This window comes from Scardinius erythrophthalmus (genome assembly GCF_964197995.2).
Source record: "Scardinius erythrophthalmus genome assembly, chromosome: 6".
Lineage (NCBI taxonomy): Eukaryota > Metazoa > Chordata > Actinopteri > Cypriniformes > Leuciscidae > Scardinius > Scardinius erythrophthalmus.
In genome coordinates, this window is record NC_138226.1 from 22,307,553 (window position 1) to 22,322,815 (window position 15,263).

The window sequence follows — 15,263 nt, forward strand, 5'->3', positions numbered from 1 at the left end:
TATTTTATTTCTGTTATTGTGTGTGGTGAACTATGATGAAATGTTGCTGTCACTTTTTGTTTTTTGACATTCTGTTGTCTGTTGTTAGTGCGGAGAGTGTAGTGTGTTCTACTTTCTCTGATCCGTTGTCTGCTCATTGTAAAAGTGTAATCTAATCGCGGTTCTTGTCCTGCCTCCCTCCTGCTTCTTTTCAGAGAGAGCCGTGAGCAAAGCAACTCCAGGGACAGCTTTAACTCCAGCGTTGATGATGTCTTTGAAGAACCTGTACCCCGAAGCAGAACTCTGCCAGCACGTAGCTACACCATTGACACCCCTTACGCCCCCACGGAAAAACCTTCACTACCCTCCATACCATCTATGAGAGAAAAGGAACCTGTGGCTGGCACCCTGGCATCGCGTCAGCCAGATTTTCCAACCAAACCTGATCGCTCTAGCCCAGATATCCCACTTACAATGAATAACAGCATTCAGGAGAGCAAAACAACAACCCAAAACCTTCTGGATGATCCAGTTCCTGCTTTCTCCTACAGCAACACCAGCCTGATTAAACCCACCAACATGATCAAGCCCATCAGCGTCAGTAAACCCAGCAGCGTTCTCAACAGCTCAGACTCGATTAGCAAAACTAAGCCAGTTGAAAACTACAGCAGCACCATTAGCTCATTGTATGAGCCCAATTCAATGGATACAAAGCAGTCTGGGTTGGATCAAGTTTCTGCCTCCCTCCCCAGGAGCTACCAGAGATCAGATAGCGCAAGACTCACCTCTGTAGTTACGCCCAGGCCATTCGGCACACAGGCCACCCGAATAACCTCTCTTCCCAGAGCATTCACGGTGAGTTGGCCCTGTTTGTTCTCAAACATCATGATGGCGTTTTTCTTTTGTAATGAATGAAGGTCTTTGAGAACATTATGCTACCTGCCGCAGTGTGCGATCGATTTACAATGAAGTTCTGGTGTAATTATAGCTCATATGAATTATAAAGAATCTAATTGAGTTACAACACTAGAATAAAACTGTAATGTGGAAGCCAGATTTTTTTTTTTTTTGGGCAAAGCATACAGTGTCATTAAAGAGTGCAGTGGTTCTGGAAGTAAAAATTAATTTTCTCCATACATTTTTTACGTTAACTTATAAACTGTTAAATACCTACTGTGTGTGACAAGGTTGTTATATTTGTTCTATTAGGCCTATTGTTATAATTGATGGGAAATGCTTTTGTTGAAGCCAACAGTTTATAACTCTTAAACAGACACGTTTTTTTAAATTCCTATGGGCAAAAAATTAATTTGAATACTTCCAGAATCAAGCCAGCTGAACTGGACTGTTGCCCTCTATTCCTCTGTTTGACTTTTCCCATGGTTAAAATGATCAGTCATGATCTCTTCTGCTTGTATTCACTATAACTGTAAGTAATGAATACATCTCAAAGAGTGAAGAGTTTAAATTGGTTCTGAAAATACTTACAGTATATGGCATCAAACCTTTTAGATGGATGACTCTCTTAAGCGCACCAATGGAGAGACAGACAGCCTCAAGAAACCTACAGTTTTCAACCGCTATGCTCAGTATGTGAAAGAAGATGAGGACATGTCCCAGGAAAGCCCTAAGCAGAGCAGTGACGAAGAGGAGAGATCAGAGGAGAGAACCCCGTCTCCTGTCCCTCCGATCAACAAGGTGTTGCCTCAGCCTAAATCTTCATTCCCGCTCATCCCTCCAATTGAGGCAAGACACTCCAGAGCAAATCTCAAATACACATTACAATAACATTACATTTTCTAAAGCAAAAGCAAATTTCACATGCAGAGACAGACATATGAGCACTTTAGATTCTGTAAATCTGACTAAATCCAGATAAAAAGTTTATAGGTCTGGGTTGCCTTCTGTGTAGATTAATGACAATTTGGATGTCAATGTTGCTGCTCCTCAAAGTAATTTCAATTTTTTTTCAGTAAATCTCAATGGGATACTCCCGAAAACCAGAAATCACTTTCTGTGTATAGCTGACCTGTCTGTGTCTTCCAGGTGGACTACAGTGAGATGAGGATCAGCCTAAACCAGAAACCCAACAGTAGCCAGGACTTTGGCTTCCTGAACAACTGGGACTCCACTGGGGTCCGTGTCAAATCTGTAGTTCCAGGTAAAAGAAACTGTTAAAGTCCTCTGAAATAGAAGTGATGTCAAAAGTGATCTCATGCGCTGCCCAGTGAATTAATGAAGCACAAAGTACAGGCTCTACCTGCAGCTTCAGAGAACGTCTGCTACTCAGAAAAAACACACATGTACTGTACTGCTACAGTATATAGGGCAGATATTTTTCTAGGTTAAATCTGATGAGCCTTTAGTTGCCCAAGATAGCAATGGAACAAAATGTCCATGAAACAAAATGTATTGTCTGAGATGCTAAAATAAATTGTTTAGTTATATAAATCACAGTTCGGCATCATTGTCATTACTATAATTGTTTTGAACATTTATTTTGTGTATAATGCATGTGTGCGACGCAGGCAGCACAGCGGAGCTCGGTCAGGTTAAGGTTGGAGATGAGATCCTTGCGGTGAACGGGCACCGGGTGGCAGACATGAGCTATAATGAGTGGAAGAGCAGTATGGTGGAGGCCTTGCAGCAGGGAAGTCTGCTTATGGACATCCGCAGACACGGCAAGAATAGTAAGTCCCCGCCATCTCATCGAGTGCAGCACTGACTACAGCAAGCCTTGGTAAAGCTTTCAACAGAAAAAAAAACATTGCCAGACTTCTTATAGTTACCCTTTGCTACATATATTGCAGACTAAGATCCTCTGTTCTTGGTTGACCCTGTAGTTAAAGTCTATATATCTATTGTAGTAGCAACACATAGTGTGTATCATCTATGTTCATCTCGTATATGCTTGTCAGTTGTGTGTTTGGCTTTCTTGTTGCTGATGTTCTTTTTTTTCTGTTTTTTTTTCCCCATTTAAAGGAAAAGTTCACTCAAAAAATGTAAATGCTATCAATATTTCCAAACCTGTATGCTGCTGTTTTTTGTGTTTGATTTAAAAAAAAAAAAGAAAAGAAAAAAAGACAATTTTATTAAAATATGCTTAAAATAGGTATAGTGGACTGTCAAGCTCTAAAAAGAACAAAACTACAATAAAGTACCATGAAAATAGTCCATATGACTTTTGTGCACTATATTCCAACTTTTTATTGTCTTTTGTTTTATTTAAGTTAAGTTTATTTTATATGGAGCACATATTTTAGTTATATAAAATAACTGGTTTTCGTTTTTGGGTGAACTATTCCTTTGTCTACCTTTCCCTGGTATGGTTTCTTCAGTATATATGTAGTATGTTTGTATTTTTCCTAAACAGTGCATTATTTTAGTTTCTAAATTAAGTGGTTCTTTATATTTTCAGTGGTTCATATTTTCAGTGTTTACTAACAGGCTTATAGTTTGTGACTGAAGGCAGATCAGAGGGCATCTGTAAGCTTGTTGGTAAACCTGGTGTGTGTGGAGCTCATTCTGACTGCATGGCAGGGGAAGGTGGTCTGTCTTTCATCCCCACATTTTAGAAGTATTTACCAGACACATTAAGTTTTTAGTATCTGTCTGTCTGTTTGTAGTCGTACATCTGTTTTCATAGTTTGCTAATTCTGTGTTTTTGAAATGAATGGTTTCGTTGACATGCCACAATCAGACTGGGGCAGAGACCTACCTTCCCTTCCATTTAAAAGCCATAAGACCATCAATCTGACCAGTCTGGATCCTCTAGGTCCCTCTGAGTCATACATCAACACCAACCTGGATTTCACATCCCAACAAACCAAGGACAATGTTGTGAAAACCGTGAATGTCAGCTCACAGCCAGGCAATGTGAGCAGACTAATTAATCGCCTACTATACATGGCACTTTAATTTTTAATTGGTATTTGAATGTATTTTAAAGCTTCTTTCATAATGCTAAACCGATGACCTTTTTTCCACAGAATAATGGTTCAAATGGAATAAATGGTGGTTTCCGTGAGGATTCAGAGAATATGAATAATAAAGGTAAATAATTTTTTCAGCTAATTGCTTGGAAATAGTCTGTTAATATTACGTTTTTTTGTTCTATGCTTGTTTTAATAAACGCATTTTTGCGTGTGAAAATTTGTGAATCTTGTTCTGAGATTGTTTAATAGCTTGACAATAATGCTTGTTTTTGATTAACTTAAAACAGTGTGATAAAGATTAGTCAAAATGAGATCAGCTATCCAAATTCTATGCACATACTTTTTTTTTTTTTTTTAAGAAAGCAGTGTGGATTAAGAATGAATTGCTAAATCTACTTCCCCAGGACAAATTCATCTTCTTCTAACATTTTTATCTCCCGTGTAGAATCTGAATCCATTTCTGTGAAAAACTTAAAAAGGAGATCAGAGTTTTTTGAACAAGGTAACAGAACAGCATCAGTGCAGTGCTGATGCGTTCAGGCTATGTGTTTCGGGGTCTGTGGGTAAACCGCTAAGTCTTCATCCTGCCATCCTCCTCTCCTCTCTCTAGCAGAAGCCCCTCATAACCTCTGTGCTCTTCCCTCAGGCTCTGCAGGGCTCACAGTCAGTTCTCTGGTCTACCTCTGTGGTAAAGGGGGGTTGAGTGTGCAGTGTCCACTTCCATCTTGTGCGCTGACATGCTGTCTACAGGAGCCAGAGTACTTTAAAAAGTAGAGGAAATTTGGCGAGTAAATAGTGCAGAGGAACAAAACAAACTAGTTTATCTAAAAATGGCAACTCTGCCATCATTAATCACTGATAATCTTCTCTCCGATAGGCTGTGAACCACTGACAGATCAGAGTCAGTAAGTTTACCTGGATCATTTGTAAATCCGATTCATTAATTAAACTTGTGATCCAGATCCACTGATTCGTCAAAAAGATTCTCACGCTGTCAGTGCGAACAAAACTTAAGAGTTTGTAAATTGTTTTTAAAATATATCTTCATTAGTCATTCTCTGAGGCCTCTGAAAGACAGCATGTCAGGACCATACCAACATACAAAGCACTTTAAATAAAAGTAGGAAAGTACTTTAAAAGGAAAGTTTATCTTGCTGATATCTTACTTACAGTCCCATATTAATATAACATCAGAGATTTTCCCCACAGGTATTAATGAAAGAATTTAGGATAAGACAGATATGAATATGAGACTGTTTTACCTTCACACACTCAAGTCATTCTTGCTGTATATTCTTGATTGTAGAAGCAGCTCAGGAAAAGAAATCAGTAATCAGTGTGGAGTGTGTTGGTATTGTGTTGTGAATGCAAATAGTGCATGCTGTGCTCGGCATGGATGTGGGGTTTAGTTTTACTAATAGCCAGTGCTTCTGCATGTGGCATTGCATATGGGGACTGGCCAAAGGTGTTTATCTACGAGATGTGTTTTTGCATTTTTCATTTGGTTTGTTTATTGAAGTCTTTGCATGCGTTTGTTTATCCGAGTCTGCATGTGGTTCTAATTTAACATTTATTTATGGTACTGTTGGGTTATGGGTTTCTTATTTTAATATATTTTATGTTATCAGATATTGGGATGGAATGCTGTTCATGTGTTCCCTTCATGCTATGATGAAGGTTTTTTTTTTTTTTTTAAATGTAGGCTACACTGTCTAAGAAGCATCTAATTGTAGCTCTTTTTTACAGGTGGATCTGATACAGCAATATCAAATGTAAGTTGAGTTTAAATGTTTTCTTTTAATCCAACAACTGTTGCTTACACGTATATGATCTGATTAATTAATAATAAGTGAATTATAGGGTTTGGGTGCAAAAAAAAAAAAAAAAAAAGCCAAGATATTGTAAAGGATATCTGGGATATGGTTGGCTCCAATAATTCAAAGCATTTTCTGTGTGTGTAGCTTCCTATGCCCTCCGTCACTACATCCACTACACGCTGGTCCTGGGACCCAGAAGAAGAGCGCAGGCGTCAGGAGAAGTGGCAGAAAGAGCAGGAGTTTTTGCTGCAGGTGAATATTATATGAGCTCAACCGTTGGGCTTTATAGAGTTATGGCCTAAATATGGGTTATGTTGTCGGGTAAAAGAGAATATGTAACATTTAAATGAATAGTTGTGAGATTATTTGTTCCTAAGGTTGTAGAAACTAGTTCTGGAAGGAGATATGTATAGTGCTGCTGATCATGCAAACTCAAACTGTTTTTCTCTTGTTCTCTTTGTGCAGGAAAAGTATAGAAAAGACCAAGAAAAACTTGATGAGGAGTGGAGAAAGGCACAGCAAGATCTTGCAAAAGAGGGCCCCAAAGATTTTGAGGAGGTATGTTATGTTTTATGTTTTATGTTTTATGTTTTATGTTTTATGTTTGTTGTGTTGTGTTGTGTTGTGTTGTGTTGTGTTGTGTTGTGTTGTGTTGTGTTGTGTTGTGTTGTGTTGTGCATTTATTTACAGTGAACCATTGTTGTATGCAGGTCAGTATTTTATGGATGCCTCAGCAATAATTAGACCATGTTCACGGGAGAAAGTATATTCCAAAAGAAATATAACAGAATTTATAAAAATAATTACATTTACACAAATTACACTTTTCAAAAGTTCATATAAATAATCTGGTGATTTTCCAGCAAAACAAAACCTATTATTTTATCTTGTGGAATTTATGTAAAGGCCTGTAATTTCATATAGCTCCATAAGGGCATGCAAACAATTTTTTTTTTTTTTAGATTTTGTAAGGGGGTATATACATGTATGTCATTGTCACTGTCAAACAAATCTTTGATTGTTGTTGAACAGGAGATGGAGCTGAACAGACACAACCTCTACTCCCCTCTTCCCTCCATCAGACAACCTACTGTTTCATGGGAAGAGCAAGAGGCCTCCAGATTGGCCCAGCAAGAGGAAGAAAGGAAGAAAAGAGAGGAGGAGAGGCTACGTTTAGAGGAGGAGAGAAAAAGAGAGGAAGAGCGGCTGCAGTTAGAGGAAGCGAGGAGAAAAAGAGAGGAAGAGAGGCTGCGGTTAGAGGAAGAGAGGAGAAAAAGAGAGGAAGAGAGGCTGCGGTTAGAGGAAGAAAGTAAAAAACGAGAAGAACAACAGCGTCTTGAGGAAAAGAAGAGAGAAGAAGAAAGGAAGAGAAGAGAAGAGGAGAGGCAGCGTTTAGAGGAAGAGAGTAGGAGGACGAAAGAACAAGAGCGCCTTGAGGAACAGAGGAGGAAGAGAGAAGAAGAGCGCCTCCTTCAGGAAAAAGAGAGGAAGAGAAGAGAGGAGGAGTGGAGGCACCTGGAAGAGCAGAAGAGGTTTCAGGATCAAGAGTGAGTTTCTGCGTTTCAATAGTCATTAATTGGTTTCTCTTGTTTTAATTGTATGCCCCATCTTTCATTATCTGTGTCATGCTAATATGAATGTATCATTTTCTCAAGCATGCAGTTTAATCCGTTTTTGTTTTGTTTTTTTACTTCCAGAACAATAACATCAAGGAATGGCATTGAATAGCATGCTTGACAAATACATGTATTAGTCCTGCTTTAAATACCAAAGTAACCTGACTAAACTAACATTGTCTGTGTTAGGGCTGGGCGGTATGACTCTATAAATTTGTAATACATTCTATGTATTGGTAGACACTGTATGTATATGTTAGTGAGCATGACTGTTTTACATTATTTACACATTTAGAGCAATGAAGAAACATGGAATAATGCGAAAATACATAGTGAAATTACTTAATATGAGGAAGCCTATTCAATACACTGTAAAAAACCCACTGAAAAAGTTTCAGGATTCTTCGATGAATATAACATTAAAAGTAACAGCATTTTTGTAACTGAAATCTTTTGTAACAGTTTTTACAGTCAATGTACTGACCCCAAACTTTTGAACACTGTAGTATAATAAATCAGTAGTATACAATTATTTTAGGGGGTACATTTTTACAGCAATAATAACTACATTGTGATGGTTGCTGTTGCCGTGCTACAAGATACTCATGCCACGATTGAAGATTTTAGTCCTACTGCCCAGCCCTAGTATGTGTTTTACTCATGCATTAATAATCATACTAATTTATCTTCTATTAATGTTGTCCAATCATGACTGTGTGACCATCTGCTTGTCTGTGCTGATTCTGCTGTTTGGCCACAGTAAGGTGGACTCCTTTGGCTATACCAATGTTTACCCTGAATTATCCTACTCGCACAGGTAAATTGGACTCTGCTGTTTGCACTACCATTTTTATTTAACAAAGTTGTAAATGAATGCAATGCTTTCAGGCTATGCGTCCATACAGGAGTTATACATTGATAAGATCTTTCATCTGAATGTTTATCGGACTGAGTAATCTTATTCTCTTTCGGTTCGGTTTGCAGGTCCATTTCCAAATCTACTCCAGAACTTGATGAGGTTGCAAAACCAGATATTAAAGGTCAGTGCAGCTTTTATCTTTTCCTCTAACCCTTTATGTGTGTCTATTGTTGGTTTGACGAATGAGGAGCCGCTGAGACAGCATTCCTGAAGAGCGTGCTGTCAGTGTGCCACATGTTGTAAGGGCTGGAGTTAAATCACACAGGCAGTACAGTGCTGTAGAGTCTGTGGCTCTCTGCAGGTGTGTACAGCAGACACAGGGGGTTGGCAGGATGGCTGCTGGAGGAGGAACTGAGGCGAAAGAAAAACCCTCAGATCCAGAGAAAGCAGGCAGCAAGTGAGCTAGAGCTTGAGAGGAGGAGCATCCTCAATGCCATGAAATACAGAGACCCAGAGAGAGGTGGGGCGGCTCGGACCCACGCTAATCAATCAGCTCAACCAATCACCTTGGCCTTATTTGCTGCAAATTTGACAGATGCAATGTCAGCAAAATCAATGTAATCGAGTCTGTGTCCACATGATCAGTGTGCATTTGATTAAAAACTCTAATATAAAAACAGTGGGGTCAAACAGCCTGAGACCATAAGTGAAAATGTTTCTATTTTTAAATTGTTCTAATTGAATTACTTTTTTTCAAATGATCTAATATATATTACATTACCATTTAAAAGTTTGGGGTCAATAAGTTTCTTATACATTTTATTTTGCAAGAATGCATTGTTAAAATGTTCTATTTCAAATAAATGCTTTTCTTTGGAACTTTCTATAATCATTTAAAAAAATGTTACAGTTTCCTCAAAAGGAACAGCACAGCTGTTTTCACCTTTGATAATAATAAGAAATGTTTCTTGAGCACCAAATCATCATATTAGAATGATTTCTGAAGGATCATGTGTCACTGAAGACTGGAGTAAAGATGCTGAAAATTCAGCTTTGTCGATCACATTTTAAAACATTAAAATATAGAATAGTTATTTTAAATTGTAATAATATTTAACAACATTACTATATTTCTGTTTTGATCAAATAAATGCAGTCTTAGTGAGCATAAGAGACTTCTTTGAAACATTTTTTAAAAACCCCAGATTTTTGAAAGGTTGTGTATATTATCAATAAAAAACAAACAAAAAAAATACTAAGTTAAATTTTTTTTAAGGATGTCTTAATTTTGGTTATTCTCGTTTTGCTTTAATAATAGCAACACGAGCTGCATGAACTTTATGTAAAAAAACCTGATGATCATGTTCTTCAGCATGATTTGAGATGATCCAAAGAGCTTCATATTGAGTTTTAGTGGAAGCAAGAACATCTGAGCGTCTGTGACTTTTTTTTTTATTGCCAGGCTTACATTATATTTTGAATCCCAGATTTTCACTGTGGTCTTTCGGTGGACATTCAGACCCCACTATATATATATAATCATATGAAGATTATCTGAAATCGATTGCTCTTGATGTGAAATTACATGATGTTTGTCCAATTACAACTTGTCACATTGTTATTAATTGTAATTTTTTGTCTGAGCAGCAAGTGGTGGTCTGGGTGAGGTCAGCAGGGACTATAAGAAAGATCCTCTATCTCGGGCTGAATTGGAAAGGCAGCAGATCCTTCAGGAAATGAAGAAGAAGACTTCCTTGAACACAGACAACAGCTGGATTCGCCAGCAGAGCTCTGCCAGTGTCACCGCCAAAGAACCGGTTGATCTTCCCATTAGGAGGTTAGTATATGCCAATTTTTCTTATTTTGTAAGAAAACACTGAGGAAGACAATGACTGAGTGCTCCTGTAAAGATACAACTGATGTTACTTGTGAGCTACAAACATTGACAAACTCACTTTGCTTGCAGGGGCGAGTCTCTTGACAACCTCGATATGCCCCATTCCTCCTGGAGATCATCATGGAGCACATCTAACAGCACCTCGTCCATACCAGACTACAGCCGCCCTCATTCTGCCCTCTCTGGCTCCTCGTCGTACCATAGTGGACGTCCAGGGTCTGCCACTCTCGAGGCTTCTCAGTCCATGAGCTCCCTAAGGCAATCCTGGTCTCCATCCGCAAACACACCAGAGCCAGAGCCTCGGGCTCCACCACGAAATAGGTATTCCTCGCTAAAAGAAATTGTTATTGGTTTCTAAATACTCTAAAACAGTGGTTCTCAACTGGTGGATTGATGACAGCAGAATAATAAAATGTAAAACATCCATCATTTTTTTTGTTGACATCAAAAGGCCATGTATCCTATTAAACTGTACATTTATTTAAATTAAGACATGTTAAAAAAAAAAAACATCATAGTGCATTAATACAAAATACATACTTATTTTGTTTTTGTTGGATTTTTAGACGTTTATACTAAAAACAAGTAATAGGTCACCTAAAAATGAAAATTGTCATCATTTTCTCCCCCTCATGTCATTCCAAATCTGTATTTCCTTTCTTCTGTGGAAGACAAAATAAAATAGTTAATTAAACAGTTTTGGTTCCCATTTACGTCCAGCATGAGGGCGAGTAAATGATGACTGAATTTTCATTTTGAACTATCCTTTTAAAGCAACACTTTTTTTACCTTAAAATAATGTTTCCAAAATCGTATCAGTGGTTCATCAAGTCGTAACAGGGTGAAAGGCACTTCTGGATTCGCTTTTCAGCCCTATATCTGATATAACCACACTATGCAAGTTTGCCAAACCGGGTTGCGTTTCTGTAGTTCGAATGAGACATTAGAAAACTACAAATTTGACTTGCTTTACGTCAAGCGTTACAATAGTCATTATTTAGATTTTTTTCGTTTCTGATGTCACAATACATCATACTTAACTTTCATGAAATCATACTCTACCTTTTCTGTCGACATCGTTCATTCCAAAGCTGGTGCTGGATAAACAGTGAGCGTGCGTGCGTGCGACAGTAGGCTGCGGGCGGAGAAATTATTTGACAGCGGTAATGGACAATTCCGCTTCCAACCTGTAGGGTGACCGAAGAGGAAAAGTTCCTTGGTGTTGCTTTAAAAATGCTTTTCTAAATCCTTTTTTTTTTTTTTTTTTTTTAGCAGTTAATATATAATTTGGCCCAGTGCTTGTTCTATGTGATAGGCTAATAAATGAATATGGTGACTTGTTGTGACCACACCTTGATTTTTTTGTTGACATTTTATATGATAAACAGTTTAGATACTATGTTGGGCTGCCACTTGATGTTCAGTTTGGCTCGTCAAGCAAAACCATTTGATAACCACTGACCTAAACAATTCCATCCATCCATCCCCATGTGTCTCCCATATATTTGTTGTCTTCAAAATGTGTTTGGACCCCACATAAGCCATGGGCTGTGTGCAAGTCTGTTGCTTAGCCCTCAGATCATGTTTTGTGTAATCTAGGTCAGTGAGTGGCAGGAAAATCTGTTCGTTCTGTAGTACTCCACTGGGCAAAGGAGCAGCCATGATCATCGAGTCCCTGGGGCTCTGTTTTCATTTGAATTGTTTCAAGGTGAGCTTTCAGCTACTCCGAGGTCAGGTCCAGCCTGGCTTCATCAGTGACTAACCTGACTAATCTTCCCTGCCTGCTTTTCGATTACTCTAATCAGTTGTTGTGTGCACATATAAACTCAGCCATCAAAATGTCAACCCAGAGATTTAAAATGCCAATTCTAAACCTCTAGCTGATTCGTAGATAACGGCACTGACAGCTCTGCCCTGTGACTTTCCTTTCTTTCCTAAAAGACTGTCATTTGTTTCTCTCAAATGGAAACAAACCATCAAGAAGAAACCATGGGGATTTTTAAAAAGCTGGACTACACAAATCCATTTCTGCCATGTTGGAATCCCATGACAAAAACACGTCTTATTCACTAACCACCTACAGGTGCTGGTCATAAAATTAGAATATCATCAAAAAGGCATTTATTTCAAGAATTCAACTTAACAGGTGAAACTAATATATTATATAGACTCATTACATGCAAAGTGAGATATTTCAAGCCTTTATTTGTTATAATTTTGATGATTATGGCTTACAGCTTATGAAACCCACGAAATCAAAATCCCAGAAAATGTTAATATTACATGAAATCACACAGTAATTACACAGTAATACCATGGTCATTGAACCAGGTTTTGGTTCTTTTGGCAGTGTGGGCAGGTGCAAATCCTGCTGTAAAATGAAGGAAGCTTGAAGTGCTCTGAAAATGTCCTGGTCGACGCCTGCGTTGACTCTGGATTTAATAAAGCACAGTGGACCAAAGTCCTCTTTTCTGATGAGAGCAAATTTTGCATCTCATTTGGAAACCAAAGTCCCAGAGTCTGGAGGAAGAATGGAGAGGCACACAATCCAAGATGCCTGAAGTCCAGTGTGAAGTTTTCATAGTCTGTGTTGGTTTGGGGAGCCATGTCATCGACTGGTGTTGGTCCACTGTGCTGTCCACTCAACGCAGCCGTCTACCAGGACATTTTCAGAGCCCGTCGTGCTTCCTTCAGCAGACAAGCTTTATGGAGATGCTGACTTCATTTTCCAGCAGGATTTGCACCTGCCCACACTGCCAAAATAACCAAAACCTGGTTCAATGACCATGGTATCACTGTGTAATTACTGTGAGATTTCATGTAGTAGTCTAATTTTCTGGGATTTTGATTTCGTGGGTTTCACAAGCTGTAAGCCATAATCATCAAAATTATAACAAATAAAGGCTTGAAATATCTCATTTGCATGTAATGAGTCTATATAATATATTAGTTTCACCTATTAAGTTGAATTCTTGAAATAAATCAACTTTTTGATGATATTCTAATTGTATGACCAGCACCTGTATAGTCTACGGCTATATGTGCTGGATTAGCACTGCACCGTGGCATATTTAAATAAAAACTAAGTTGCGCAAACACGCCTCATTTATATGCAAATTAGAATAGAACAATAAATTGCACCTTATTCACTAATTCTAAGTACTATTTGACTGGTGCAGTAAACATTGTGCTATTATAAAGTTGTATTTAAAAGGCATATTTGTGTATGTGTACAATTTGCAAGGGTAATTCATCAAATGATGATCAAATGATGGTGAAAAGTGTTATGATGGACATATCCAAAAATGTTGTGTAATCAAGCGTACTTTCTGTGTGCTATTTAACTGTCATAGTGGCCCAGTTAAGAACTCCAGATTGCAGTAATCTGCTGCATCTTCCATAATTTAGCACACAAAAAATGGCCTGCAAGATGGTAAATTGCATTTCTGTAGAGAATCTGGTGCTAAAACAGCACAGACAAGTGCGTGTAAATAAGCAACACTATCAGTGGGCGCAATTCATTCTTATTTAAAATCCCTTCTGAATTTATTCCTGTCTTTACCTTCAGAGCAGCCATATGTGGCTCATCTAGAGCTTTATCATTCCTCGCACATACTCGACATTCTCCAAATGCCAGTCATATGTATTTCTGCTCATCCTTTCATTCACACTGCATGGTCCTCTTTCTAATCTTGTTGCCATATTATTTCTGGTCCTTTGGGCTGGTGTTACTACTACAATTTCATATCCTCTTATGCTGCTGCCTTGGACCTCAAGCTAGGATTCTCTCTCTCACTCTTAGATGGAGGTGAGTGTATGATAAGGCATTACATTGAGGATTCTGACTGTCTAACAATGTGTTCTTTCATCTTGTGTTTGCAGTGTTCTGACTGCAGGTCTGATTTGGGAGGCTCAGAAGCAGGAGCAGAAGTCAGAATACGAAACCAACAGCTCTATTGTAACTCCTGCTATGTGCGACTCAAAAGTAGGCCAGGCATCTCTGCAATATGTGCAATATAGTGAGATTTCTGATCTTCTTTATGACTATATTTTTTCTCTTTCTAGCTGGGCAGCCCACATCCATGTGATCTTACAGTACTGCAGCAGATTGAGGAAGAACCAATCTCAGACAAGGAACTGTAAACACTAAAGAGTGTGTTGGAGATGTGATAACCATTGAGTGATTCAGCCAGCCTTGATAATTCAATGAGCTTCTATTCTTCCTTTTTTACTTATGAGAGGGTGAGATTCCTAAGGTTATGTTTATTTGAAAGTATTAGTAATTGTTTGTACAAAAGGGACGTGCATGTACCTGAATATGAACTATGCATTGAAAAGATAAATCATACACTGTCTTTTTCATCATCACTGATTGAAAGATTCTTATGATTTCTGGCTGGTTAACGAATATTTGTATGGTCCTAAAAGTGTTTATAGTAATTAATAGAAATGTTATTTTATTGTTGCTTGTCTAGGTTTCTCCTGCAGTATGTGTTATATAAGGGTTTGCTGACTAAAATATCCTGTTAATATTCCACGTCATCTGTGTGCCTTTTTGTTTTTTGATGGGGAAAGATAATTAAGGATAAATGCATTAAGAATTTATTTAAAATGGCATGGTTAGTAAGCAGCACTCATTAGTTATATTCTGGTAGCATCTATTTTATGCATTTGAGCAATTTCTCTGCTGGGGGAAAAATTAATCTAGAACAAAAGCAGCGTACTCAGTAATAATTGTAAATAAAATTTACCAAACTATGTCTTACCTGGGTGTGATTTATTTAATTAATCTATCATTAATAAGATTTCTACACCTTAGACTATAGGCTGAATTCATCGTTGCTGTCTCCATGTAACATTGACTCATCTTTCATAGAGTTCACAATGTAACCTCATCACAGTTGCAGGGGAATTTCATCCAAAACCTTTTCTAATGGTTCATGTATTTTTATCACAGTACTACACTGCATTTCCCATGATACTATGTTTTCAATGAGTGTGTCTTGCAGTTCCTTAATGAAATTACAATTGCACACTGCCAACATCTGTTGGCAACTTACTGCTGGTCCTCTGAATAAGATGTATCAGGGCCTTGGGAGCATTACGATGGAAATTTTACATGCAGCCAACGGTTTTCTGGTTTTCTTCTAATGGAGAGCA

The 15,263-nt window shown here is 38.1% G+C and overlaps 1 protein-coding gene across 17 annotated transcripts in view; it reads left to right on the forward strand.

Annotated features, from left to right (window-relative positions):
- Positions 1-14,861, forward strand: part of lmo7a (LIM domain 7a) — a 50,674-nt gene extending 35,813 nt beyond the window's left edge. For 5 of the 17 annotated variants that reach the window (XM_081367790.1, XM_081367793.1, XM_081367795.1 and 2 more), the window contains 19 exons: positions 195-834; positions 1,492-1,725; positions 2,026-2,140; positions 2,508-2,669; positions 3,680-3,855; positions 3,969-4,032; positions 4,360-4,416; positions 4,525-4,602; positions 5,661-5,686; positions 5,876-5,983; positions 6,197-6,289; positions 6,764-7,278; positions 8,108-8,164; positions 8,332-8,387; positions 9,854-10,043; positions 10,173-10,424; positions 11,703-11,811; positions 13,986-14,088; positions 14,169-14,861. In XM_081367790.1, coding sequence (XP_081223916.1) covers positions 195-834; positions 1,492-1,725; positions 2,026-2,140; positions 2,508-2,669; positions 3,680-3,855; positions 3,969-4,032; positions 4,360-4,416; positions 4,525-4,602; positions 5,661-5,686; positions 5,876-5,983; positions 6,197-6,289; positions 6,764-7,278; positions 8,108-8,164; positions 8,332-8,387; positions 9,854-10,043; positions 10,173-10,424; positions 11,703-11,811; positions 13,986-14,088; positions 14,169-14,191 — 3,058 coding nt within the window. In that variant the 3' untranslated portion in view covers positions 14,192-14,861. The remainder of the gene's footprint in view (positions 1-194; positions 835-1,491; positions 1,726-2,025; positions 2,141-2,507; positions 2,670-3,679; positions 3,856-3,968; positions 4,033-4,359; positions 4,417-4,524; positions 4,603-5,660; positions 5,687-5,875; positions 5,984-6,196; positions 6,290-6,763; positions 7,279-8,107; positions 8,165-8,331; positions 8,388-9,853; positions 10,044-10,172; positions 10,425-11,702; positions 11,812-13,985; positions 14,089-14,168) is intronic. The other 12 variants (XM_081367803.1, XM_081367797.1, XM_081367801.1 and 9 more) reach the window with 10 other exon arrangements.
- Positions 14,862-15,263: the final 402 nt, after the last annotated feature.